Source organism: Rhinoderma darwinii, chromosome 4, assembly GCF_050947455.1.
Source record: "Rhinoderma darwinii isolate aRhiDar2 chromosome 4, aRhiDar2.hap1, whole genome shotgun sequence".
Classification (NCBI taxonomy): Eukaryota; Metazoa; Chordata; class Amphibia; order Anura; family Rhinodermatidae; genus Rhinoderma; species Rhinoderma darwinii.
The window spans coordinates 265,458,901-265,485,043 of record NC_134690.1 but is presented as its reverse complement, the minus strand read 5'-3'; the positions used below and the strand labels follow the sequence as shown (position 1 = coordinate 265,485,043).

The window sequence follows — 26,143 nt, the reverse complement described above, 5'->3', positions numbered from 1 at the left end:
CTGGGAAAAAGTTTCAGGTGGGTTGTAAGCAAATATGTAAAAATATGGATATATGATCTATGTTCGGAGTGAATTTTTTTGCCTTTCTGATCTGTACATTTATAAAATTTCAATAAAAATAATACAAAAATAAAAAGATAATATACAAAGTCCCAATGTTCCATCCCAGGTTTTGAGCCATAGGAGTAGTAAGCCCGACATGATGTACAGCTCCAAATGTTGAAGAAAAGAGTTTCATTAAATTGGCTTCTTCATAACATGGAAGAGTATTCCCAAAATACACCAATTTACTATAATGACAGTTAGAGGGTGCAAAGAAAGGGAGTGGGCAAAAGGGGGGGGGGGGAGTGGGGAGAATAAGGTGGACAGAGTTGATCCATGGTAGCAGTCTATGTAGTTACCATCTAATGGTAGTATAATGTTACATCATACACTTATTTTATTATTTGTGTAGATAATATACCTTATATACCTTAACAGAATGAAGGACCTTGTGTGAAATGGGCAGATCTTTAAATGGGGGGATGTATTTGGTGAGTAGAGTTTAGAGCCTGTTTTTCGAAGTTGAGCAAGGGGTTCCAAATGTCTAAAACGTGTTTATGTTCTTCCCAGCTGGTCAGTTCTACAGTCTACAGATTTGGCTGACCTTATTAGACCATTGTTTTTGATTTGGCTGTGCTTTTTGTAACCACAAAAGTGAAGTTAGACATTTTGCTGCTACTACTCAGTGTGTCGCTAAGTGTCTTTTCTTCAGTTTGAATCCTGAGGTAGGTATTGCCAACATTTCTAGCTGAATTGTCAGTTCGATCTGTGTATTACAGATCCTAATAATGGGAGATTCCACCTCTTTCAAAAATTGCTTCATAAGTGCGCAATTACACCATATATGAGATAAGGTACCTGAACTGTTTGACATCCCCAACATAATTTGGAATCCGACAACCCCATGTGGAACAGCCTATCTGGGGTCTTGTACCACCTAGTAAGTAGTTTGTAATGATTCTTCTTCACCTTGATACATGTTGAAAAACCATGTGAGTGGCCTAAAACCCATTATCTTTCTTTCTCCAAGTGTAGCCTGCCTAATGTCTTCTCCCAAGACAGTAGGAAAGGGGGTATAGTGAATGTTCCATGGTCTAGTAGGGGAACATAAATATTAGATCATTTGTGCGTGGCAACCGAGTTATTTAGAAGTCTTTTTTTAAACCAGTTGAGTTCTCTAACCGTCTTGTGAGATTTCAGTACATCAGAGCTAACACCTCTTACATGAGATATTTGAAGAAAGTTAGGTTCGTTAGGCGATACCAGACATTGAAATAGATCTCCGTCCAGGACAGTGTTATTTTGCAGAAAATAAGCTATTGTCTTATTTGCAAATAAAATTAAAACATGATTGCTGGTTTGTACAAGTCTTCAGAGTTAAAGGTAATAACAAGACAGGCATCAACGGGGAAGAGAATGTAGGGGCCGGAAACTTTTATTAAAATTAATTCCAAACTGATAATGTACCTTTAAACCTGTAAGTAATGGGTTTTGAATCGATCCAATGTCTTTCAGGAGTTGGAGCCACAACATTTGGCGTACCGTATCACCCAGTGGGCCAATTCTCAGATCCACGCACCATGCTAATTTGCCTGGGGAAACTAAATCCACCATTGAAGATGAATGGCTTTTTGTTATATTTTGATGATCAGGAGCCCCAGACATTCCTACGCTTTCTTTTTGCAATAGCATTTTATAGGATAAATCAGGGTTTCTGCTGCTTCCATAGGAAGGAAGAGAACAGCCGATTAACCCCAGCAAAAAAGCATTTTGGAAGTTAAATCGGAATCCTCAGCATAGTGTATGGTAGAACTGGCAAAATGTACACCAGTAATAGGTTTTTCCTTCCCAACTATGAAAGAAGGGGCAGATGATAGCTTGTTATTTGCGAGGATATTTTTTGCAGAAATGGTTACAGAGGTCTTCTCGGTGTATTGGGAGTTGGATACCTAAATAGCGGATAGAGTCTCTTGGCCAGGAGAACAGGAAATTCTGCTGAAAGAATTGTTGCCTCATGCATGGGTAGTGACACATTTAGGATTTTGGATTTGTTATAATTTGTTTTGAAATTGGAGAGCCACCGTATTCTGAGAAAGTGTCACTCACAGTGATGACTTTTGTGGATTCGTATTTTTTTGAAAGGAGATCATCTGCAAAAGCAGCCACGAGGTGAGTGCAAGTTCCATTCTGCAGGCCTTTAATGACATTATCACTACTCAGTCTCTGCAGCGTCAAGATAAATAGGGTTGGTAAGAGGGGGCATTCTTGCCTCATCCGTTAGTGAAATTAAAGGATGTTGATAAGACCCTGTTGATTTTTTATTCTAGCATTTGGTTGGCTATATAATGTGAAAATTGCATTTATGAACTGTGTCAGGAAGTTGAATTCAGAAAGTGACAGTTTAATTTAGTCCCATCTATTCAGTCAAAGGCCTTCTTGGCATCAGTGCCAAGTAGGACTAGCGGGGTCCTAGTAGTATGGGCAAGATGGATAGCATTTAACAATCTTTTATTGTTGTGTCTTGTATCAATTTCGGCAGAAACTCGCCAATCCGAAGAGAGAGAAGTTTGGCCCAAATCAGTAAGGATATCGGCCGACAGCTATGGCAAAGTGTCACGTCTTTGCCTTCCTTAGGGAGGACAGCAATTTGTGCTTCAAGTGATTGCCTAGGGAGAGGGGTACCCTGCATCAGTGCATTGCATATGCAATTGAGGTGAGGCAGAAGAATGTACTAAAATTTCCGGTAGAGAGCAAAAGAAAAGCCAATCAGGGCCCGCGCTCTTCCCTTGAGGGAATGATAAAAGTACCTTTTGAACTTCCTGTACCTTCAATTTATGCCATTGAAAATGTAAACTTGTCCAGGAAAAAACAAGTCCCCATACAGCAATGTCGACGAGATATGAAAAAGTTATAGCAATTGGCATGCAGGTGGAAAAAAATGCACACTGGCTGCGGCGCTAATAGGTTAATGTACACTGAAGGACCTTTTTATTTTCTTCTGTTAGGTTTCCTTCATATTTGTTTTCACAGATTTCACTTAAAGTGCTATAAGTGTGGCCTTTAGTTTATCTGCTGGTACTGTGTATGTAATAAGGTATATTGAAGTTAACATTTGCAATTTATTTTTCCAGTTAAAATTGAACATGAAAATACTGAAAAAAAATTGACCGAAGTTCATTCAAGGTATGTAAAGTAAACTAAATCTATACTATATATAATGTGTGTGTCATTTTGTTGCATTGACTCAGCAGAGTTTAAAATTGTTGTTTTTTTGTGACACAGACAGATAAAGCTTCATTGTAGTTGCATTCCATTCTTTTTTGGTATTTATTATTTACAACAGTTGTCATATTGGCAGAGTGCATGTGTAAGGCGTTCTGTAGTTTCTATTTTAATTGATCCTTGGTTCTGGCATCTCGTGCGCCTGTTTTCTTGGCGCTTATATTGTAGCTCAAATTTATTAATGCATGCGCCAGATAGAAACTTGATTTGCGACATGCTCGTCACCCTGGGTCGCATACTTAAAATATGGCTGTAGATTTGTTGAGTCATGAAATGCGCCACATTTATCCCTTGTGTGCACCAGTTTTGTGTCTGAAAATACTGGTCTAAAGCAGGGGTCTCAAACTCGGCCGGGTAATTGGGCCGCATATAGAAAAAATGGGAAGTTGACGGGCCGCGTTACTTTCAAATTTGATACAATACAAAATTATTGTTAATCAATTCGTTATTTGAACTACTATAACACTATATTACTAGAATAATAATACTACATTACTATAATAATAGCGCTAGGTTTAAAATTTGAGCTATTTCTCCACGTGCTTATTTCAACAATCCAGCTTTCCAGTTTGTGTCGCTAAATGCAGTCCGGCGGCTCAGTTAGCACACATGTCAAGATTGGGCAGCCCCTTTTTAGATAGTGCCGCAGTGCCCTCTGTGGATGCTGCCGAAGTGCCCTCTGTGGATAATGCAACACACCCCTAGATAAGGCCACAGTGCCCTCTGTAGATAAGGCCACAGTGCCCTCTGTAGATAAGGCCACAGTGCCCTCTGTAGATAAGGCCACAGTGCCCTCTGTAGATAAGGCCACAGTGCCCTCTGTAGATAATGCAACACACCCCTAGATAATGCCAGTGTCCTCTTCAGATACTGTCACACACCCACTTGTAGATAACGCCACAGTGCCCTCTGTAGAGGCTGTCACAGTGCCCTCTGTAGAGGCTGCCACAGTGCCCTCTGTAGAGGCTGCCACAGTGCCCTCTGTAGAGGCTGCCACAGTGCCCTCTGTAGAGGCTGCCCCAGTGCCCTCTGTAGAGGCTGCCCCAGTGCCCTCTGTAGAGGCTGCCCCAGTGCCCTCTGTAGAGGCTGCCCCAGTGCCCTCTGTAGAGGCTGCCCCAGTGCCCTCTGTAGTGGCTGCCCCAGTGATGTCAGGGGCTTGCCCAGAGCTGGAGTCCCAGGCAGAGCGCTGGTAGGCTCTTCCTGGGACTCCAGCTGTGCTCCTGACATCACTGGGACTCCTGCTCTGGGGAAGCCCCTGACATCATTGTCGATGTATGGACAGCGATGTCAGAGGCTTCCCCAGAGTCCCGGAGCAGAGCCGATAATAGCGCTCTGCCCGGGACTCCGCTCTGGGGAAGACCCTGACACACTGTCCATATATGGGCAGCGATGTCAGGGAATTCCACAGAGTCCCGGAGCAGAGCCGACACCAGCGCTCTGCTCGGGACTCCTGCTCTGGGGAAGCCCCAGACATCGCTGTTCATATGTCGACAGCGATGTCAGGGAATTCCACAGAGTCCAGGAGCAGAGCCGACACCAGCGCTCTGCTCGGGACTCCGGTTCTGGGGAAGCCCTAGACATCGCTGTTGATATGTGGACAGCGATGTCAGGGAATTCCACAGAGTCCAGGAGCAGAGCCGACACCAGCGCTCTGCTCCGCTCTGGGCAAGACCCTGACACACTGTCCATATATGGGCAGCGATGTCAGGGAATTCCACAGAGTCCCGGAGCAGAGCCGACACCAGCGCTCTGCTCGGGACTCCGGCTCTGGGGAAGCCCCAGACATCGCTGTTCATATGTGGACAGCGATGTCAGGGAATTCCAGAGTCTCGGAGCAGAGCCGATACTAGCGGCTCTGTGTCCCGCGGGCCGCAGATGACAGCCCCAGGGGCCGCATGCGGCCCGCGGGCCGCGTGCTTGAGACCCCTGGTCTAAAGTATACCTAACCAGAATGTGGTGTAAAGAAGAGAACAGAGTCTAATATGAGCCAAGATGTGCCAATTCTATCAAACAGTGTGTAGGTCATTGAAACTTTGGTGCATGTTCTGCCTAGCACCTCTAGTCTTAGGCTATCTATCTTTAAGCCATTATTAATACACCTGCCCCATGGTTCCCTGCCCTATTTCTTAATTTAGTTTTTTTGTCTACATTTTTGCACAGCCAAGTAACAATATAATTTTTAATGTTGCAATATTTTGCAAGTTGACTTAGGTCCTCATTGATTTAAGAGTATAGTGAACGGAAAACATAACTAATACAACATACCCTTTCACCCCCAAAAGAAGTCAAATAAAGCTGCAGCTTTTAGGTTTGAGACTTGGGCAAACAAGAGCTACAGTATGTGACAGTAAGCAGGGCCGGCCTTTAGGGTGTGCAACTTGTGCCTTCGCACATGGCGCATCATTCTAGCAGGTGGAAGGGAATTCCATTTCCCTGCTTGTATTTCTGAAGCACCTGGGCCCGGCGACTTTGCAGCTGCCTTTTTGCCCGGGCGCTATTTCTCTGCTCTCGCCAGTGGCGTAACTACCGCCGTAGCAGCGGGTCCATTGCCAGCCGCTATGGCTGCTACAGCGGTAGCGATGCTACATTCAATAGTATCTGCATCTTTAAGACAGAGGTATCTCCCTGCTCTGCCATTTACTAGGCTACAGGCCTGCAGCCTATCAGGCGCAGCGACAGATTCTCTGTGCAGGCCGGTGTGATGACGCCGATCACGCCGACCTACGCAAAGGACACTGGATCACGCCGACCTACGCAAAGATCCCATCAGCGTTGTGAGGCATCTCCGTTCATCGCGGGAACAGGGCCTAGGTGAGTATCATTTTTTTTTTATTTGTTTGGGGAGCTGTAAGGCACTGTCTACAAGGGGGAAGGGAGGGCTGTATGGCACTATCTACAAAGGGGAGGTGGGGGCTGTAGTGCACTATCTACAAGGGGAAGGTTGGGGGCTGTATGGCACGGTCTGCAAGAGGAAGGTGGGGGGGCTGTATGGCACTATCTACAAGGGGGAGGTGGGGGCTGTATGGCACTATCTACAGGGGGGCTGTATGGCAGAATCTACAGGGGGGCTGTATGGCCGAATCTACAGAAGGGCACTATCTACAAGGTGGGCTGTGTGTGGCACCCAGGGGAGGGGGGCCCAGTCAAAAGTTTGCTATGGGGCCCAGTGTTATCTGGTTACGCCCCTGGCTCTCGCGCCGGGGCCAGAACAGAGAAGGACTCTGGAGCACCCGGACGAGTGGTGAGTAAAATCAGTTCCCAGGTCTCCAGGCTGCAAGACAGCTATTCTTTATACATAATTATTAAATTACACAGTGGCACAGTGGGGGTATAAGAAGGCTGTTGGGGGCTGTATACTGTGTGGGGTGGGCATAATTATACTGTGTGACAATGGGGGCATAAGGTGGCCATAATATTGTGTGTGGGTTTGCATAAGGGGGCATTATTTATACTATGTGGGGGTCACAAGTGGCATTATACTGTGTGGGTGTCACTAAAAGGCATTATGCTGTGTTGGAGCACTAAAGGGGGACATTATATTTTGTGGGGGCACTTGGGGGACATTATACTGTGTGGGCACTGAAGGGGGCATTATACTGTGTGGGGGCACTTAGGGAACATAATACTGTGTGGGGGCAAACTAGGTGGTCATTATACTGTGTGGGGGCCACTAAGGGGACATTATACTGTGTAGGGGCACTACAGGGGGCAATATCCTGTGTGTGTGGCACTTAGGGGCATTATACTGTGTGGGCACACTTAGAGCACAAAATACTGTGTCCTTAAAGGGGTTATAATATTTTATATTATTTAATATTATTATTATTATAATGTATGGGGCAGCTATGGAGGCATTATACTGTATGGGGGCACTAAAGGGACATTATACTGTGTGGGAGGCACTAAAGGGGCATTATACTGTGTGGCGGGCAATATACTGTGTGCTGTGTGGGGGCACTAAAGGGGGCATTATTCATACGAAGGATAAAACAGTGTCCTTTTGTCAGTATACAGCAGAAAATAAAGTATGGAATAGCGTAGTAGACTATGCTAATTCCATCCTATGGTATCTTGTAAAAAAATATATTCTTTAAACGGATACCATATAAGCCTATGGCTATCAAATGCCACTATATGGCATCCGTAACAAGTATTCAGTTAACGCCTGTAATTTAAAAAGCAATTTACAAAAACGCTTGTGTTTGACACATTTGCACGTCATTTTTTGGAGCGTGAATAAGGCCTAAGACATATCAAGCAGAGCTTCTCCCCGACACCTTTCAGTCAAACACTCCATCCTGGAAAGCTCGCCCATCCCTCATGCAACGCTTTTTCCCATATTACCCTTATCCCTAAAGCGGATGAAGACCCCCAAGAGTATGATAGTTATAGGGCTATGGGACTCTGACTTAAAGTCTTGATTTTAGATTTAGTTTCTTAATGCCCAACTGGGTGTGTTTTTACTTTTGACCAAGTGGGTGTTGTAAAGAAGTGTATGAGGCTGACCAATCAGTGACCAATCAGTGACATACACTTCTCATTGTTCCAGTCCAGCATGATCCACAGCACAGTGAGATTGTGCAGTGAAAGAAGCAGGGCTGGAACAATGAGAAGTGTAGGTCACTGATTGGTCAGCCTCATACACTTCTTTACAACACCCACTTGGTCAAAAGTAAAAACACACCCAGTTGGGCATTAAGAAACAAAATCTAAAATTGCTCACAACTTGCTCAAAAATGATCGTTTTTCAAAATAAAAACCACTGCTGTTATCTACATTCCAGCGCCGATCAGATTATGTAGGAGATAGAGCATTTATAATGTGGTGATAGAGCCTCTTTAATTCTTACAAGGGATAAGAGAGAAAAAGCACTCCAACATTTGTAAAGCAATTTCTCCCGAGTACGGCAATACCCCATATGTGGTCGTAAACTGCTGTTTGGACACGTGGCAGGGCTCAGAATGGCAGGAGTGCTATTTGGCATGCAAATTCTGCTGCATTGTTTTTTGGATGCCATGTCGCATTTGCAGTGCTCCTGAGGTACCAGTACAGTTGAAACCACTGAGAAGTTACTCCATTTTGGAAACTACACCCCTTATGGCATTTATCTAGGGGTGTACTGAGCATTTTGACCCCACAGGTGTTTTATAGATTCTATAAGAATTAGGCAGTGAAAATAAAAATAAAATATTTTCTCTAAAAATATATGTCATTTTAGCTCCCAAGTTTTAATTTTCACAAAGGATAAAAAAAAACCACATAATTTCTTACTCAATTTCTCCAGGACACAGACATTATAGAACATAATACAAATGTTGTTTAGTTCTATTAAAGTATGAATAGGCATTTTGTGTGCTTCAATCTCATTTCATAGTGTCCTGCACCAAAATGTTTTATTTATCCGAATTATTGAGCCTTACTGTATGAAAAATTGCTTCCCTGACCTAATTTGATATAGACCAACAGAAAAATGTCTAGCAATAGGCATTTCTAGCAAGCCTAATACAGTTACACTTCTTCAAAAGACCACCTCTATCTCTAGACTAGATTTTCTGTGATAAATGTTCAGTTCCATCATATATTATGCGTATTTCTTTGAGAGGAACACCCCTCTAGATTACTATTTTTAAATGTGATTTAGAGTGGTCGTCTAGAAGAGGTTTCACTGGGACAGATTTACTATTCAAAGTGTGCTCGAATTCTAGCTCAAATTGAGACAGAATTCTAGCGAACATGCTGTGCGCCAGATTTATTAGCTGTTTTAGCCGCTTTTTTTTAAAGGGGATGTTACTTAGCGGGAATGGGGCATGGTTTTGCTGAAAGAGGTGTGCCTTAAAATGTGACGTGGTGCACAAAAATTGCCCCAACATTTTGGTGCGCAAAACTAGCTTAAACTAAGCCAACCAATAAGTGGTATAAGGAAAAGTTATTTAGCATGTCTAACTCGATGAGCCAAATGTTGATACACCACTCTGATAAATTAGGTGCATTTTCTGACTGCCTTGTCTAAATTTACACTGTCTTAAACTTAAACAGTTTTAGTAAATCTGCCCCATTGTATATTCAATTAAATGCACAATTCAATTTCAAAATTCAGAGGCTTTTAAGGTCATATTGCATTGGTTAAAATGTACAATAAATTTGTCACACTTTCCTCCGCCTTCACTCTTGCTTGCAATTTATTGTTTTCATTTATGCTGTTGGTTAACAGATTTCTCGAAACTGCAGCCTATTTTTGTGTAAAACCAAAAATAGGTGAAAAGGAGGTATTGCCAAACTCTTTCTTTTGTACTTGGCATGAATTTAGCACTGATTTTAAAGATTGCTGGAAAAAGCAAAACAGGCTAATTTTGCAAGAAAGGTAAGTAACTTACCAATACTTTTTTAAACTATTAACATCTATTTCTATTCATTTCTTTTTTGACCAACTATTTCTAAATATGTAGAATCTTATTGTTAAACAGTAACTAAACGTTATTTTTTTTTTAAAATAATGTAATATTTCTTAACCACTCTTTCTCTATTCTCCACTTATCAGAGTCCTTCCATTTCCCATCCCTTCTAACGGTTCACTCACTGAATTTACTGATAAAATCCTTACACAGGAATCTGTTCACTGAGAGATCAGGTTACAGCTGCTGCCTATAGAAGTCTATGGAGAGGGGAGTGGTGAGGGGGAGTAAGAGGTAGCTGCTGGAGGGAGACAAAGGAGAGACACACGCAGATGCTGCTGCAGGGTTTTATATCACCCCAGTGCTAGATTCTCAGCTGCACTGGTTATTACTGCTGTATGATGTCCTGCATGCTGCTGATGCTGCTTCTATATGTGTGTGTGTGTGTGTGTGTGTGTGTGTGTGTGTGTGTGTGTGTGTGTGTGTGTGTATTTGTGATGGATAGGGGAGCTGAAAATTATGGCAGACAGGATAGCAGCACAGTCACCTCCCCCTCTGGAGCGGAGTATAGTAAAAACTGACGATTGAAACTGGAAAGGAGGAAAACTGCTGATAAATACCATATACATGTAATATAGTGTTATTCCTCATGTATATGCATATAACAGCTTATTCTGAAAATTCACCTGAAAAGTTAGGTACGCTTTAAGTATCCACTGGCGCCATATTCTCTAACCTTGTTGTTCCCAGAACCCACCAGAAATCTTATGCAGGCCTATGGGAATCATTAGGAACCATCTAACTAACTATGTTGTCTTTATTAGTTTTATTTTATGTACATCACATTGATGCCTAATGGAGAAATGTGCTATAGAAATATTGTTTTGTATAGAGCCGTTACTTCACTTCACACATTCACAAGATGTATTAATATCTTTATTTATAAAATGGGAGTAAAAACCAGCAGATACACCGCTTACGTGTTTCAGGATAAGCATGCCATAATTATTTACATACAAACAAAAGGATCAAACATGTTGAAATCCGACAGCCCGAGACACAGCCATACAAATTAGATGGTCAGCCATTCCCATAGACAACATTGGGTTCAGACATCAGTAATAGGTATGGCCACATTTATACAGTTTTGATAAAACTCCCCTATTGCGTTTTTTTGTGCTTATTTTGCCCTGGCAGATTACCAAGTAGAACATTAGGGAAATTAGGAGGTTTCCTGCCTTTGAAATGGAAATTCAATTGTTGGCAAATGGGGGAAACGCAAGAAATTAACTCTGCTGCATTCCTTTGATGAGGTTTGGAGATCACACCTTCATGCATTAAGGCCTCATGCACACGACCGTAGCCATGTGCACGGCCGTGATTTTCGGGTCGGCTGGCCATGGAGAGTCAGCCGCGAACCACCCGCAAATGACGGGCTGTGCACATGGCCGCGGGTATTATTTTCAATGAGCCCGGACCGCAGAACACGGCCGTAATAAGGCTTGCCCATTCTTTCTGCGGTCCAGGCTCCGGGGCCATGCACGGACCGTGGAAACCAGTCGTGTACATGGCCCCATAGAAATGAATGGGGCTGCAATTCTCCCGTAGATTTTCGGGGGAATTGTGGCCGCAAAAGCACGTTCGTGTGCATGGGGCCTAAAAGTGGAAACATAGTTTTTAATTTGGTGTAATGAACAAAATATGAAGGAATAAAAAGAAATAAAAAACGGATATGTAGTGAGACTATGCTGCCCTATTCAAATGAAAAAAATAAAAAATAGTAGAAAAACACACAGGGGCACACGACCGTATTTTCATCGATCCGTGAATATTGTCCGTAAATACGGATCCGTAGTCATCTGAAACTTATCCGCATATACGGAATGGTATCCGCAAATACAGTCCATAGTGCATCCGTATATACGGATCAGCAAGAAAAGAAGACCACAAATTATGTGCAACAGCTGCAAACCTGGCGTCGCCTACCAACGCTTCTGTAATTATGGACGGCTATGGGTGCACATCCGTATCCGTGCGTAATTACAGAAGCGCCCATAGACTTCTATGGGGAGTCCGTGCTGTAATTACGGACAAGAATAGGACATGTTCTATATTTTACAGATCATTTCTACGGAACAGACACCCATCCATAAAAATATGGAAAGGTGTCTGTAATTACGGTCCGTAATTACAGATGAAAAATACGGTCTTGTGCATGGGGCCTTATCAACATGGTCTTAAGAGTAAAACTGACCTTATTGCCCATAGTAAAAAATCAGAGATCATTTTAAAGATTGTTTAACTGGTCTGGAAATAAAAAAGCTGCACTGTGATTGGTTGCTATGGGCAGTTTTTTCTTAGAGAATTTTGATAAATCTGGCACACAGTGTTTGTCAGTCTGCAGAATTTTCTGCATGCTTCTAAAATAAACAGTGTTGTAGAAACACGGATGTTAGTTTCCTCCTGATCCGTTCCATTTCCATCTGACGGACGGCTGATGCATATGGCTTAGCAAAATGGACAAAGCTTCATCTTTCCTGGTCTACTATTGCAGAAAGAGCAGAAGTAGAAGGCTCCTTTTGTAGCCAATTACCTTACAACCTGATTCAAAATTGTGAAAAGGAGTTGGAGAAAATGGGTGATCTCCTGAAACACATGTCCCAGGTGTGGCGTTCCCTATAACCTGAGTCATGTTTCAAGACTTGTTGACTTACAGGATAACCACCTATAGGTGGCACTAGAGGGAAAGTTTTTGTCCTTCTATAGGAGTGCTATGTTGCACACTGATGTTAGATAGTTAGGGTTGTTCTAGGGAAACAACCCATGTAAACAACCCCAACTACCGGGAAACAACCCCTCCTCAGAGAAGATAGAGAAGATGGTAAGAATTTGTGGGCGAAAGTTTGCATGGCAAACTGGATGAGTTTGAGCTACTGGTCCAACCTGTCCCTACCCGAGCATCACAGCGCTACTCTCATCCTCACTGAAGTTTTGTAAATCCGCCACTCGCTTTCTATCCGGCGCAAGCGCAGAATGCTACCTGCCCTGCCAGAACATGTAAAAACGCTACTGCGCATGCACCGTGACGACTACGATGTTACAGCAGATCAGGTGCATACTGCGAAGGCAAGTGGCGCATGCGCGAGACTTCACTGAGGATGAGAGTGACGTGTCCATAGCATGCCGACCTCAATCCTGAGCAAGGGGGCGGAGTGGAAAAAGCTAAAATGTCTAGAACAGATGCACTTGGGGAGTCATTTGCATATGGCAATAAAGTTGTTTATCTGGATAAACAAGGTAATACAAAGCAATCAAAAGGTATGTGGGCACATAGTTTTACAAGACCTACCAAATGCTGGGACCAGTTCCCTTTTAGCCAAAATAGTCTCAATTTGGCTCTTACAAATATGGTCAGTACAGAGTCTGTATTTTTCCAGAACCTCAATTTAGAGGCCAATTTTCTGACATCAAAAGTTAATATCTGTCTTTACAGGAAAAATACAGCAGATAACACTATATTACATGTGGACAGCTGTCACCACAAACATACTGTTAAATCCATTCTGGTGAGCGAGCTTATCGGAACTAGGAGATCCTGTTCTAATAATGAAACATACAAAACTCATGCCAATAGGGTCAAAAATAGAATGACAACTAGGGGTTATCCAATATGGATGCTAAACCCTACTGACAAAATAGTGTGAAACTAAGGCCTCATTCACATCAGGTTCCGTTCATGGGTTCCATTAGACCTTTGCGGTTCCATTTTTTTTAGTGGAAACAATAGCGCAGTCAACTATGCTATTGTTTCTGCTGAAAAAAAACGGAAACCTTACGGAATGGAGACAAACGGAAACAATTTGCAATGGAAGCATTACCATTGAAATCAATGATAATGCAAACAGAAGCCGACGGAAAGGTCTAACGGAACCCATGAACGGAAACCGACGCTGACGTGAACGAGGGCTAAGGAATCATTGAAATGTAATTATTTCACAAATAATTCATTACAAATAATCTAAGTAGGAAAAAGAATGGGGACGATTAAGCAAAACAGTATTCGGTACTATATTTTGTCAAATTTACCTATACTATATCAAGATGAAGGTTTTTGCAAAAATCCTTGATAATGGTTTTGTCTCTAGAAAAGGTCGTTCTTTAGGAGCCATTTTTATCCCTGAGCTACTTTAAGGCTGCGTTCACACAGTGCGCAGATGCTGCGTAAATGTACATAGCGTATCCGCCCTGGCAGCCGCACAGAATTCCGGACGAAAAACGCAACAAATTTTCAGCCGGAATGTCCGCTGCGGAAAACTGCACGTAAAAAAAAAAAAAACCACATACTTACCTTCTGACATACAACAGCCCGGCCTCCTAGTCATCCTAGGATGACTTTTCCCCATGTGAACACTGCAGCCTGTGATTGGCTGCAGCGGTCACATGGGATGAAACATCATCTCAGGATGCCAGCCAGGACGAAGCAGCTCAGAATTCTGGGTAGGTATAGGTATTTTTTTTCTAAATTGCGTTCTTTGCAGCGTAATCGTAGCTCCTCCGCAAAAAACTCAACATTTGCTATTTGTTGCGGGTTTTACCTCCCTATTGAATTCAATGGGGAAAGCAGCGATTACGCAAACAAAATTGACATGCTGTGGATTAATGTTTTTTGTATGTTGTTTTTTTTTTTAACATGGGGCCTATGTACGGCATATGTCACTGTATTGTAGACAGTGGCATATGTCGAGACTTTACGTCAAGAGATTTCCACAGTATATATACAATCAAGAGCCTAAGCGCTATGTGAGCAATGCTTATTAAACTTGGCCTCCTGAAGTTTAGTGGGTTTTTTTTCCACCTATTCAAAGCTTTGAGAAGTAAAAAGCTTTTCAATCATGGATACATACAGAAAAAAAACTAACTTAGGCCTCATGCACACGACCGTAAAAACACCCGTTATTACGGGTCGTAATTACGACCCGAAATAACGGGCCCATAGACTTCTGTTGGCCACGGGTACCTTCCCATTTTCTCACGGGAAGGTGCCCGTGCCGTTAAAAAGATAGAACGTGTTCTATTTTTTTATTTTACGGCCGTTCTACTATACTTTATAATGGGAGCACGGCTCGGAAAAACGGCCGGCTGCCCGTGGCCGGCCGTGCCCGGCCGTGCTCGTAATTACGAGTCGTAATTACGAGCACGGTCGTGTGCATGAGGCCTTAGGGAAAAATAGTACCACATACAAAATAAGAAGCAATCACCTGGTGCAGCAGGTAAAGAGGCACTGATAGGCTGTATTAATAACATTATTAAAGGGGGTGTCCAGTCCATAAAAATTGATGGCCTATCCTGTGAATCTCCGACACGCATTTAGCGGTGATTCACAGTTATTGCAGCCTTTTCTCCCATTCACTTTAATGACGATTCACCGTGAGCAAGTAAAGATGAAAGAGAAGCAGCCTATCGTACAACAACTGCACCACCTTCAAAACAGCTGATCGGCGGTGGTCCTGGGAGTCGGACCTCGACCCATCAGTTATTGATGGCCAGTCCTGAGGATAGGCCATACATTTTTAGGGACTGGACAACCCCTTTAAATCAGTATAAGATAGTTTATAGAAAACATTTGGCTCCTATTCGTGTGTATCAAAATATTGTACATAAATAGAGGATACAAAGAGAAAAATGTTGCGCCAGACCTGTTGTGTCATAACACATAGCCTCAAAGGGGGCACAGGCACGGATGGTCAGAAGGAGGGAATAGAGGAGATCAGCAAATGGAATTGTGCCAAGAAGTTAGGTCACTATAGGTAGGAGAAACTTAAAAAAACATCCAATCTCTCCAAGTAGAATATAGGTTTGAGACATTGCTCTAGTATCAGCCTCTAGTTTCATGTAGTACTTGTAGCATGTTTTTGAGGATAGTCTCTAAAACCGCTTTGTCTGATATTTTAAATATATTCAAGTTGTCTGCATGTGGTTAGCAACTTCTGGGGGAAACTCAAGCTTATGTAAGATTTTTTATGGGCTAATTTCTAGTGATCGTTTGCTTCAGGGGTGCTGCTGTACGTGACTTAGGCAGAGAGTAGTTCGAGGTTGTTAAACCTTTTGGGGTAGAGGAATCCTCTTCTAAGTGGAGTTGTAGGTTAGATAGGATGGAGTCTACTGATTGGTTTGGTTGTGTAGCTTATAATCTCAAATTTGCTGTTGGTGACCCTGCAAAGTGTGTCATGGCTCTCTGGGAAGTGTGCTTATGTGCTCTAGTGCTTTGATTATTGTTACTTTTCTGTGTGCCACTATTATAAAATTGGTCCAGCAACTTTCCAGGTCTGCTACTGTACTTTGCTTTTTTTTTTCTAGCTATAGTTCAGACAATTGGGTGAGATAGGTGGTCTGTTTGGTATTTTGCTTTTGTGGTCGCTTAGGCAATCATACAGTTGTTAAATTTAGGCTAGGGCATCACAGTGACACGAGTTACTCCCAAGTCATGATAATATTACCAATAGACTGATTCATACGTAATCTCAATGTTTCCCTATGAGCAAAAAGTCTTGAGCCACTTGCTACGATAGCCGATTGCTGCATACATTTTCTACCCACATAAAAACACTAATGTTTTGGTAACGTGACAGTTTAACTGTGATTTGAGGGCGACCCTATATCGCCGTGGACCCCTAGTCTAATGATTACATATGTACATTTGCGTATGTATTTAAGGATTTCAGTTCTTTTAGCTTTAAAACCATCCCTCCAAAGGAAGAGACTCTTTGCGAAGGCATACAAGAATACAGCTGCTTGTAGGTCTTAATAGAGGCCTTAATTATATGGTGATACAGTAGTTTCTGTGCCTTTTAAGAGCTCCGCTCTTGTACTGAGTATTGTTTTAAATTAAGGTGTTGGTATTTTTAATAAGAAAGTCAGAAATAAGCTTTTATCGATATGTACCCACTCTGATAAACTCTAATGGACACCCCCAATAGCTAATCTTAGTCCCTATGGCTTGTTTTGAGGTAGTACTTAATAATTTATAGATCTGTTGTTCTGGAGCACCATGATCATACATCCTTCTTCTTTAAAAGCCAGGATTCAATACATTATCTGCAACCGTGGTTGAGGCTGGTAAACATTTTTATTTGCATGTACACAGAAATTATTGCACTTTGCAGATTTCTCAGTTTATTTATTCCAAATGGTGGCAAATTTTGTGACAAAACTGCAATGTGTAATGAACCTTAGACACAGATGTATGCAGGAGTAATTGAAGGACCTGCAAATATAAGTTCACATGACCACATCTATTCAGGTCCTCAAGCCAGGGGGCAGAACATCAATGCTTCACAGAAATAGATTTGAAGAAGACTGTGTGAGAGTGTAAGTGTTATGTGTTTGTATAAACTGTGTGCCTGATCTGTTTGGACTGGGGTCTGTAGTAGAGATGCGCAAATTTAATTTGTTACGGATTTTCCGAAAGTTTAGAATATTAGTGTATCTGAAACTTTTGGGATTCGTCCCGCACAAATCACTCAAAATGGTGGCCGCCATTTTACAGTTCAGAAGAAGACAAAGTTGAAGGACATCATGACTGCCAGCTTTCCATAATGCCTTGCAAGCAGCCCACCCTCTACTACAGCCAATCATGAGGGGTATAGGGTGTGAGTCACTGATGAAGCAGTAGATGACAGTCATATGAGTCATCATAGCCACTATTAACAGCCCAACCAGGAAATGCTGGTGCTTTGTGGGGAGAGAGGAAAGAGAGGATGTCAGACAGAAAGTGAGAAATATTCAAACACAGAATACAGATAAATAGTGTATTAATGTTCGTGTGTTTTTCTAGTAAGGATCCTACGCTCTCCGCCGCAGTGTTCTTACCTGTCCCCGGCACACGCTCGGCTCACTTTCTATGGAGGGGCAGGGTGAAAACAGTTGGTAGGCAGGTATTCTAATAGGGGAAAAAGGGTAGAGATTAGGTGGCAGAGCTCTGTGGGGGAAGAGCAGGAAGTGGCAAGGGCGGGAGTGGTAGGAGAGATACGCACCATGACAGGGGCTCCTTGGGTGAGCAGGGGGAGACAGGTGGGCGGGGGCTCTGTAGGAGGCCAAGGAGGAAACAGGAGGTGTTTCGGGGGGGGGGGGGGTGGACATAAAAAAAATCATTGCACTGAATCTGTTGCTTTTACACAGCAGTCACTCACCAAGTTGTAGTGCTGACTGCTGCAGGCTCTCCACTGCTGTAGTATGTCTGGACATAATCTCCACCTCCTCCTCCCAGGTTGCACCCACGCCACCGGCATTGACACTGGACACACAATATATTCATACCCCCGACCAGACCCTTAAATTAATTAAGACTCCCGACCAGACCCCTAACTTAATTTACACCCGCAATCAGACACTCAAGTCAATTCAGTCTCCCAACCAGACCCCTAAATGAGTTCAGTCTCCCATCCACACTCCCAAATAATTTCAGCCCTCCGACCAGACCCCTAAATTAATTCAGACTTCCATGCAGATTCCTTAATGAATTCAGACAATCAACCAGACCACTAAATTAATTCAGACCGCCGATGAGACCCCAAAATAATTCCGTCTCCCGACCAGATCCCTAAATCAATTCAGCACCCGACTAGAACCCTAAGTTAATTCAAACTTCTAGCCAGATTCCTAAATTAATTTAGACCCCCATCCAGACCCCTAAATTAATTTAGATACCTGACTAAACGCCTAAATTAATTGAGACACCAAAAATAATTCAGTCTACCAACCTGCCAACTAAATTTAGACCCCTAATCTAGTTTACACCTCAATCAGACCCTTAAAATGAATTTACACCCCAGGCCAGACCTCAATTTAGACCCCTTACCTCCACACATATGCGGAGGGCCCATATATATATATATATATATATATATATATATATATAAAAGTCAAAAAATGAGCAGCAACTCCAATAGTAAGGGTGAAAAAAGTGGGTACTTTTATAGCCCGTGCAACGTTTCAGCTCCGTTCACTGGAGCCTTTCTCAAGCGGAGCTGAAACGTTGCACGGGCAATAAAAGTACCCACTTTTTTAACCCTTACTATTGGAGTTGCTGCTCATTTTTTTACTTCTGTGTATCTGGGACTTGGTCTGTCCCTCAGAGCCTGCACCCACACGCTGCCGATGCTGCTGGACTTTGTGTATATATATATATATATATATATATATATATATATATACACACACACTACCGTTCAAAAGTTTAGGGTCACTTAGAAATTTCCTTATTTTTGCAAGAAAAGCAGTTTTTTTCAATGAAGATAACGCTAAGTTAATCAGAGATACACTCTATACATTGTTAATGTGCTAAATGACTATTCTAGCTGCAAACGTCTGGTTTTTAATGCAATATCTACATAGGTGTATAGAGGCCCATTTCCAGCAACCATCACTCCATTGTTCTAATGGTACATTGTGTTTGCTAACTGTGTTAGAAGGCTAATGGATGATTAGAAAACACTTGAAACCCCTTGTGCAATTATGTTAGCACCGCTGTAAACAGTTTTGCTGTTTAGAGGAGCTATAAAACTGACCTTCCATTGAGCTAGTTGAGAATCTGGAGCATAATATTTGTGGGTTCGATTAAACTCTCAAAATGGCTAGAAAAAGAGAGCTTTCATGTGAAACTCGACAGTCTATTCTTGTTCTTAGAAATGAAGACTATTCCATGCGAGAAATTGCCAAGAAACTGAAGATTTCCTACAACGGTGTGTACTACTCCCTTCAGAGGACAGCACAAACAGGCTCTAACCAGAGTAGAAAGAGAAGTGGGAGGCCCCGCTGCATAACTGAACAACAAGACAAGTACTTTAGAGTCTCTAGTTTGAGAAATAGACGCCTCACAGGTCCTCAACTGGCAGCTTCATTAAATAGTTCCCGCAAAACGCCAGTGTCAACGTCTACAGTGAAGAGGCGACTCCGGGATGCTGGCCTTCAGGGCAGAGTGGCAAAGAAAAAGCCATATCTGAGACTGGCTAATAAAAGGAAAAGATTAATATGGGCAAAAGCACACAGACATTGGACAGAGGAAGATTGGAAAAAAGTGTTATGGACAGACGAATCGAAGTTTGAGGTGTTTGGATCACACAGAGGAACATTTGTGAGACGCAGAGCAACTGAAAAGATGCTGGAAGAGTGCCTGACGCCACTGTCAAGCATGGTGGAGGTAATGTGATGGTCTGGGGTTGCTTTGGTGCTGGTAAAGTGGGAGATTTGTACAAGGTAAAAGGGATTTTGAATAAGGAAGGCTATCACTCCATTTTGCAACGCCATGTCATACCCTGTGGACAGCGCTTGATTGGAGCCAATTTCATCCTACAACAGGACAATGACCCAAAGCACACCTCCAAATTATGCAAGAACTATTTAGGGAAGAAGCAGGCAGCTGGTATTCTATCTGTAATGGATTGGCCAGCGCAGTCACCAGATCTCAACCCCATAGAGCTGTTGTGGGAGCAGCTTGACCGTATGGTACGCAAGAAGTGCCCATCAAGCCAATCGAACTTGTGGGAGGGGCTTCTGGAAGAATGGGGTGAAATTTCTCCCAATTACCTCAACAAATTAACAGCTAGAATGCCAAAGGTCTGCAATGCTTTAATTGCTGCAAATGGAGCATTCTTTGACGAAAGCAAAGTTTGAAGGATAAAATTATTATTTGAAATAAAAATCATTATTTCTAACCTTATCATTGTCTTGACTATATTTTTTAGTCATTTTGCAACTCATTTGATAAATATAAGTGTGAGTTTTCATGGAAAACACAAAATTGTCTGGGTGACCCCAAACTTTTGAGCGGTAGTGTACATACACACAGTACTGTGAAAAAGTTTTAGGTAGTAGTGGAAAAATGCTACAAAGTAAGAAAGCTTTCAAAAATAGAGGTGTTAATAGTTTTTTTCTATCAATTAAGAAAATGCAAAGTGAATGAAAAGAAGAAAAATCTATATCAAATTAATATTTGGTGTGACCACCCTTTGCTTTAAAACAGCATCAATTTTTCTAGGTACACTTGCACACAGTTTTTGAAGGAACTCGGCAGGGAGGTTGATCTAAACATCTTGGAGAACTAACCACAGATCTTCTGTTGATGTAGGCATCCTCAAATCCTTCTGTTTTTTAATGTAATCCCAGACAATCTTGATGATGTTGATATCTCTGTTTTAATCCCCCTACACAGCAGTTTCTGTTGCAGTTAATGACTGTCTTTCAACCTGAAAATGATGATCATTATCACCTGTTTGGTATAATTGGTTAATCATACACCTGACTATAATCCTTAAAAAGCCATGACTTTCTGCAAGTGTACCTAGAAGAATTGATGCTGTTTTGAAGGCATAGGGTGGTGACACCAAATATTGATTTGATTTAGATTTCTCTTCTGTTCATTCACTTTGTATCTTGTTAATTGATAAAAAAATAAAATATTAACACTTCCATATTTTTAAGGATTCTTAGGCCCTGTTCACACTGAGTTTTTTGCAAGCAGAAAAATCTGCCTCAAAATTCCTTCAGGAATTTTGAGGCAGATTTTGACCTGCCTGCACACTTTTTGCCACTTTTTCGACTGCAACCATCTAGTGCCGCAGGCAAAAAACGCAGCGAAAAACGCTTGCTATGCCTCCCAATGATGTCAATGGGAGGTCAGAGAGAGAAACGCCCGAAAAAAGGGCATGTCGCTTCTTTTTCCTGCGAGCGTTATTTCCACTCGCGGGAAGAAAATGCCTCCGCCTCCTTTCGAAATCAATGAGAGGTTATTTTGGCCGTTTTTTGCAGCGGTTTCTGATGCGGTTTCCGTGGCAAAAAACTCTGTGTGAACATTTTTCCACAACTGCCTAAAACTTTTGCGCAGTACTGTATATTTAGCAAAAAAAAAGAAAACAAAAGAGACAAGAAGTCTAATACACCCCAAAAAAATTTTGAAAACGTCAAAACGAAAGTTTATTATACATAAAAATATATTAAAGAGTATCCAAAATAAAACAAGGACAAAAGAAGAAAATACAGCAGGCATAGAATGACAACCCTAAACACTGCAAAAGACATGAAAGCTCCCAAAATACCAATACTAATATAAGGCGCAGTGAGCAGGGTAAACCAGTTAATATTGTCACAGAGACATGTCATGACAAAATACTGGATAGATATAGCATATAATCTAATGGTATACAATTTTAGCGAGTGTGATGGTATCAGACCATTTTGAATATCTAAATACAGCGCTGTTTAAGAAAGTCATGAAAAAAAACAGGCTAATGATTACAGCAAAGGAAAGGTTATAATAACCAGGGCCTGGAAGAACGATTAAAAATAAGTTTATTGGTTAAATTCATAAAATTGTGGCTCTACTAGCCGTTGATGCCAGACCAGGCTAAAGCAAAAGATTGCGACACGATAGGTGGTGTGGAGTGATAAATGTCTCTTTCCCCCCAAAGAAACCACCTATCTGTTTATTGTATAATAACGCTATATCTTTGCCATTAAATGTCTATCTAAATCCTCTATCTAAATCCCAAAATTTTTGTGGCTCTACTAGCCGTTGATGCCAGACCAGGCTAAAGCAAAAGATTGCGACACGATAGGTGGTGTGGAGTGATAAATGTCTCTTTCCCCCCAAAGAAACCACCTATCTGTTTATTGTATAATAACGCTATATCTTTGCCATTAAATGTGTATCTAAATCCTCTATCTAAATCCTACGCGTTTCATCATCACATGTAAAGTGATGCTTCCTCAGGGATTGATAGATTTGGATTTATTTCAAATATCGAGGTGATAACAATATAACAGCACTGGATAGCACTGTTTTTGTGCTGATTCATAGTCTCCAGACGCATGCACGGCACTGATGCATTGGCCGTACGCGCGCCGAGGAAACTAAGGGCTTAAAAAGGCTGAGAGCCCGCCCTCCAAAGGTAGTACCCTAGGTAAACCGCCAATCCGCATATTACACGGCAACCAGTGACGTGCCGGAGGCGGGGTCCCGAGGACCTAGCAACCGATGGGGGTTCCTGGACGACAAAAGCGTCCATGGTAACTGGGGGACGCTAGACGCGGCTCCTTAGTTGTCAATTGACAAAAATACATAGTGTGGATATAATGGTAACATACGGCCCTGTAGAAAAGGGCCGTGTTAATACATGGGGAGGAGCTCAATTGTAGAGGGAATCGTCTCACTCCGAGACTGACTCCCCAAAATACCATAATTCTACCCCATATCCGTCCGAGATCAAAAGTGGGTAGTGTCCCATCACATAATAAGCATGAGTAGAAAAAAGAGATTGCGGCCAACCCGTACTAAATAGACCTAGGGAGGGCGCAACGTCAGATTATTTTGCGGCTAATGGTAAAAAGTTCAATAGCGCACTATTGGCCAACAAGAAAAAATACCTATGTCGTATATAAGATGTATATATCCAATAGTGTCAATGAACCACATCCAACCCTGTATGAAAAACGCGGCGCAAAAAAAACCGCGGTAGAAACCGCATGGTGTGCATGAGAACAGAGGTATAAATAGAAAATTGCATGTCTAGGTATGTTAAAATGAAGTCTATGGTACATTGTGTACATGCCCAGACTGAACATCAGGTAAAATAGTGTAATTAGAGGAAACACGAATAGGAGATTTGTTCATTAATGCCTTGCGGGCTAACAGTCTGCAATCTAAATATCCATTCAGCCTCTTTTTGGAGTATTTTCCTGTCCAGGTCCCCCCCTCTAGGGAGGGGTCTCACCTGTTCTATACCTTGGAAAGCCAAGGATGTAGCATCCCCGTCATGGCAGGACCACACATGTCTTGCTACTGGGGTATCTACTTTCCTTCTGACGTCACCAATGTGGTCCCGTATCCTTCTCCTGAATTCCCTTTTGGTCTTCCCCACGTATTGTAGGCCACATTTACATGTCATGAGATAAACAATACCCTTTGTTTTACAATTTATGAATGACCTGTTGTCAAAGGTTTTGCCAGTATGAGTACTTGTAAAATTCTTACTGCATAGTATGGATTCGCAGGCCCTGCATGTTCCACATCTATATGTCCCTCTAGCACTATTTTCCAGCCATGTGCCACATTGTGTGACCGGTTGTAAGTGGCTATGGACCAATCGGTCCCTGAGATTGCGTCCCCTCCTATAGGTAATGAGCGGGGCATCCCCAACCAGGGTCCCCACATCAGGATCTGCCTTTAGGATGCCCCAAAAACGTTTGAGGACCTCCCTCACCTCTCTATTAGCAGAGTCAAAAGTGCCAATAACTCTAATGGGTTCTTCATGCATATCCTTTGGTTTAGGGTTGAGCAGGTCGTCTCTATTGCAACCCAACGCATTCTGATATGCACCTCTCAGCACCTCCCTAGGGTAGCCCCTATGTCTGAACCTATTTTCAAGGTCACGTGCGGATATCCTAAAGTCCCTGATGGTCGAACAGTTTCTCCGTGCCCTGAGATATTGGCCCTTCGGTATGCCTCTCTTCAGATTAATTGGATGACAACTTTCCCATTGTAGAAGGCTATTGGTCGCCGTTTCTTTGCGATACATGTTGGTTTCTAACAGCCCTGTGTCCGTCTTGGATATCGTGATGTCCAGGAAGGTGATTCTAGTATCTTGAATTTCGGATGTGAAAAAAAGACCTAGTTCATTGGCATTCAAGATCTCCACAAATTCCTTAAATTCCTCCCTGGTCCCTGTCCATAGAATGAGAACATCATCTATGAATCTCATCCAGAGCAGAATACATGATGACCATTTGTCCATGAGCTCGCTGAACACAACTTCCTTTTCCCACCAGGCCAGATATAGGTTCGCAAAGGTGGGTGCACATGGACTACCCATGGCCACTCCTCTGAGTTGGTGGTAGATCTTTTGATCAAATAAAAAGAAGTTGTGTTCTAGGACAAACCTCAATAGTTCAATCACAAATTTATTGTGGGCCTGGTATTGTACCCCTTTATCCATCAAAAAGTGTTCGATAGCTCTACATCCCTGACTATGTGGAATGGAGCTATATAAGGACTCTACATCAAGAGATGCCAATAGTGTCTGGCCATCACACCGTATACCCTCAAGCCTCCTCAGCACATCCATGGTGTCCCTCACGTATGATGGCAGGGACACCACGAATGGCCTAAGGACCTGATCAAGGTATACGCTCGCATTTTGAGTGAGGCTGTCAATCCCAGACACTATGGGACGACCCTTGAGAGGGTACAAGCCCTTATGTACCTTGGGTAAGCTGTAAAATGTTGCCGTTAATGGGAACTCTTTCAACATGAAGTTCATTTCCCTATCGTTTATGAGGTTATCCGATTTTGCTGGGCCAAGGATATTTTTTAATTTCTCCTTAAATATACTCATTGGGTTGCTGGGCAGGACCCCATAACAGTCTCGATCATCCAGAATGTCATGGCACATCTTACTGTATTGAGAGCGATTTAACACCACTATATTACCCCCTTTATCCGAGGGTTTAATAATGATATTATCGTCCATCTCTAAAGATAACAAAGCTGCCATCTCTCTACTGGAAAAGTTGGAGCCGTGCTCCTTATGATTAATCAATTTGAGTTGATCCTCCACTACCTTCACAAAAACATCAATGGAGGTATTGTCACTAAGGGGTGCATATTTGGTTGATGGGACCCTTAGCTCCGTAAATGGGCCCTTGCCCTCCTCCCTGTGACCCTCCTCCCAAAGATCCTCTAATAGTCTGAAGTGTGGAAGATCCTCTTCCATAATACCTAGTTCCTGGCATTGTCGCTTATTATGCATCTTAAAGAACTTTTTCCACTTAAAGAGGCTCTGTCACCAGATTTTGCAACCCCTATCTGCTATTGCAGCAGATAGGCGCTGCAATGTAGATTACAGTAACGTTTTTATTTTTAAAAAACGAGCATTTTTGGCCAAGTTATGACCTCGGATAAAGGGGGTAATATAGTGGTGTTAAATCGCTCTCAATACAGTAAGATGTGCCATGACATTCTGGATGATCGAGACTGTTATGGGGTCCTGCCCAGCAACCCAATGAGTATATTTAAGGAGAAATTAAAAAATATCCTTGGCCCAGCAAAATCGGATAACCTCATAAACGATAGGGAAATGAACTTCATGTTGAAAGAGTTCCCATTAACGGCAACATTTTACAGCTTACCCAAGGTACATAAGGGCTTGTACCCTCTCAAGGGTCGTCCCATAGTGTCTGGGATTGACAGCCTCACTCAAAATGCGAGCGTATACCTTGATCAGGTCCTTAGGCCATTCGTGGTGTCCCTGCCATCATACGTGAGGGACACCATGGATGTGCTGAGGAGGCTTGAGGGTATACGGTGTGATGGCCAGACACTATTGGCATCTCTTGATGTAGAGTCCTTATATAGCTCCATTCCACATAGTCAGGGA

The 26,143-nt window shown here is 42.4% G+C and overlaps 1 protein-coding gene across 1 annotated transcript in view; it reads left to right on the top strand.

Moving 5' to 3' along the window:
• The window catches only part of FMN2 (formin 2), a 302,966-nt gene that overhangs the window by 251,318 nt on the left and 25,505 nt on the right, over positions 1–26,143 (top strand). The window contains exons 15-16 of the mRNA XM_075862445.1: positions 3,174–3,225; positions 9,536–9,685. Coding sequence (XP_075718560.1) covers positions 3,174–3,225; positions 9,536–9,685 — 202 coding nt within the window. The remainder of the gene's footprint in view (positions 1–3,173; positions 3,226–9,535; positions 9,686–26,143) is intronic.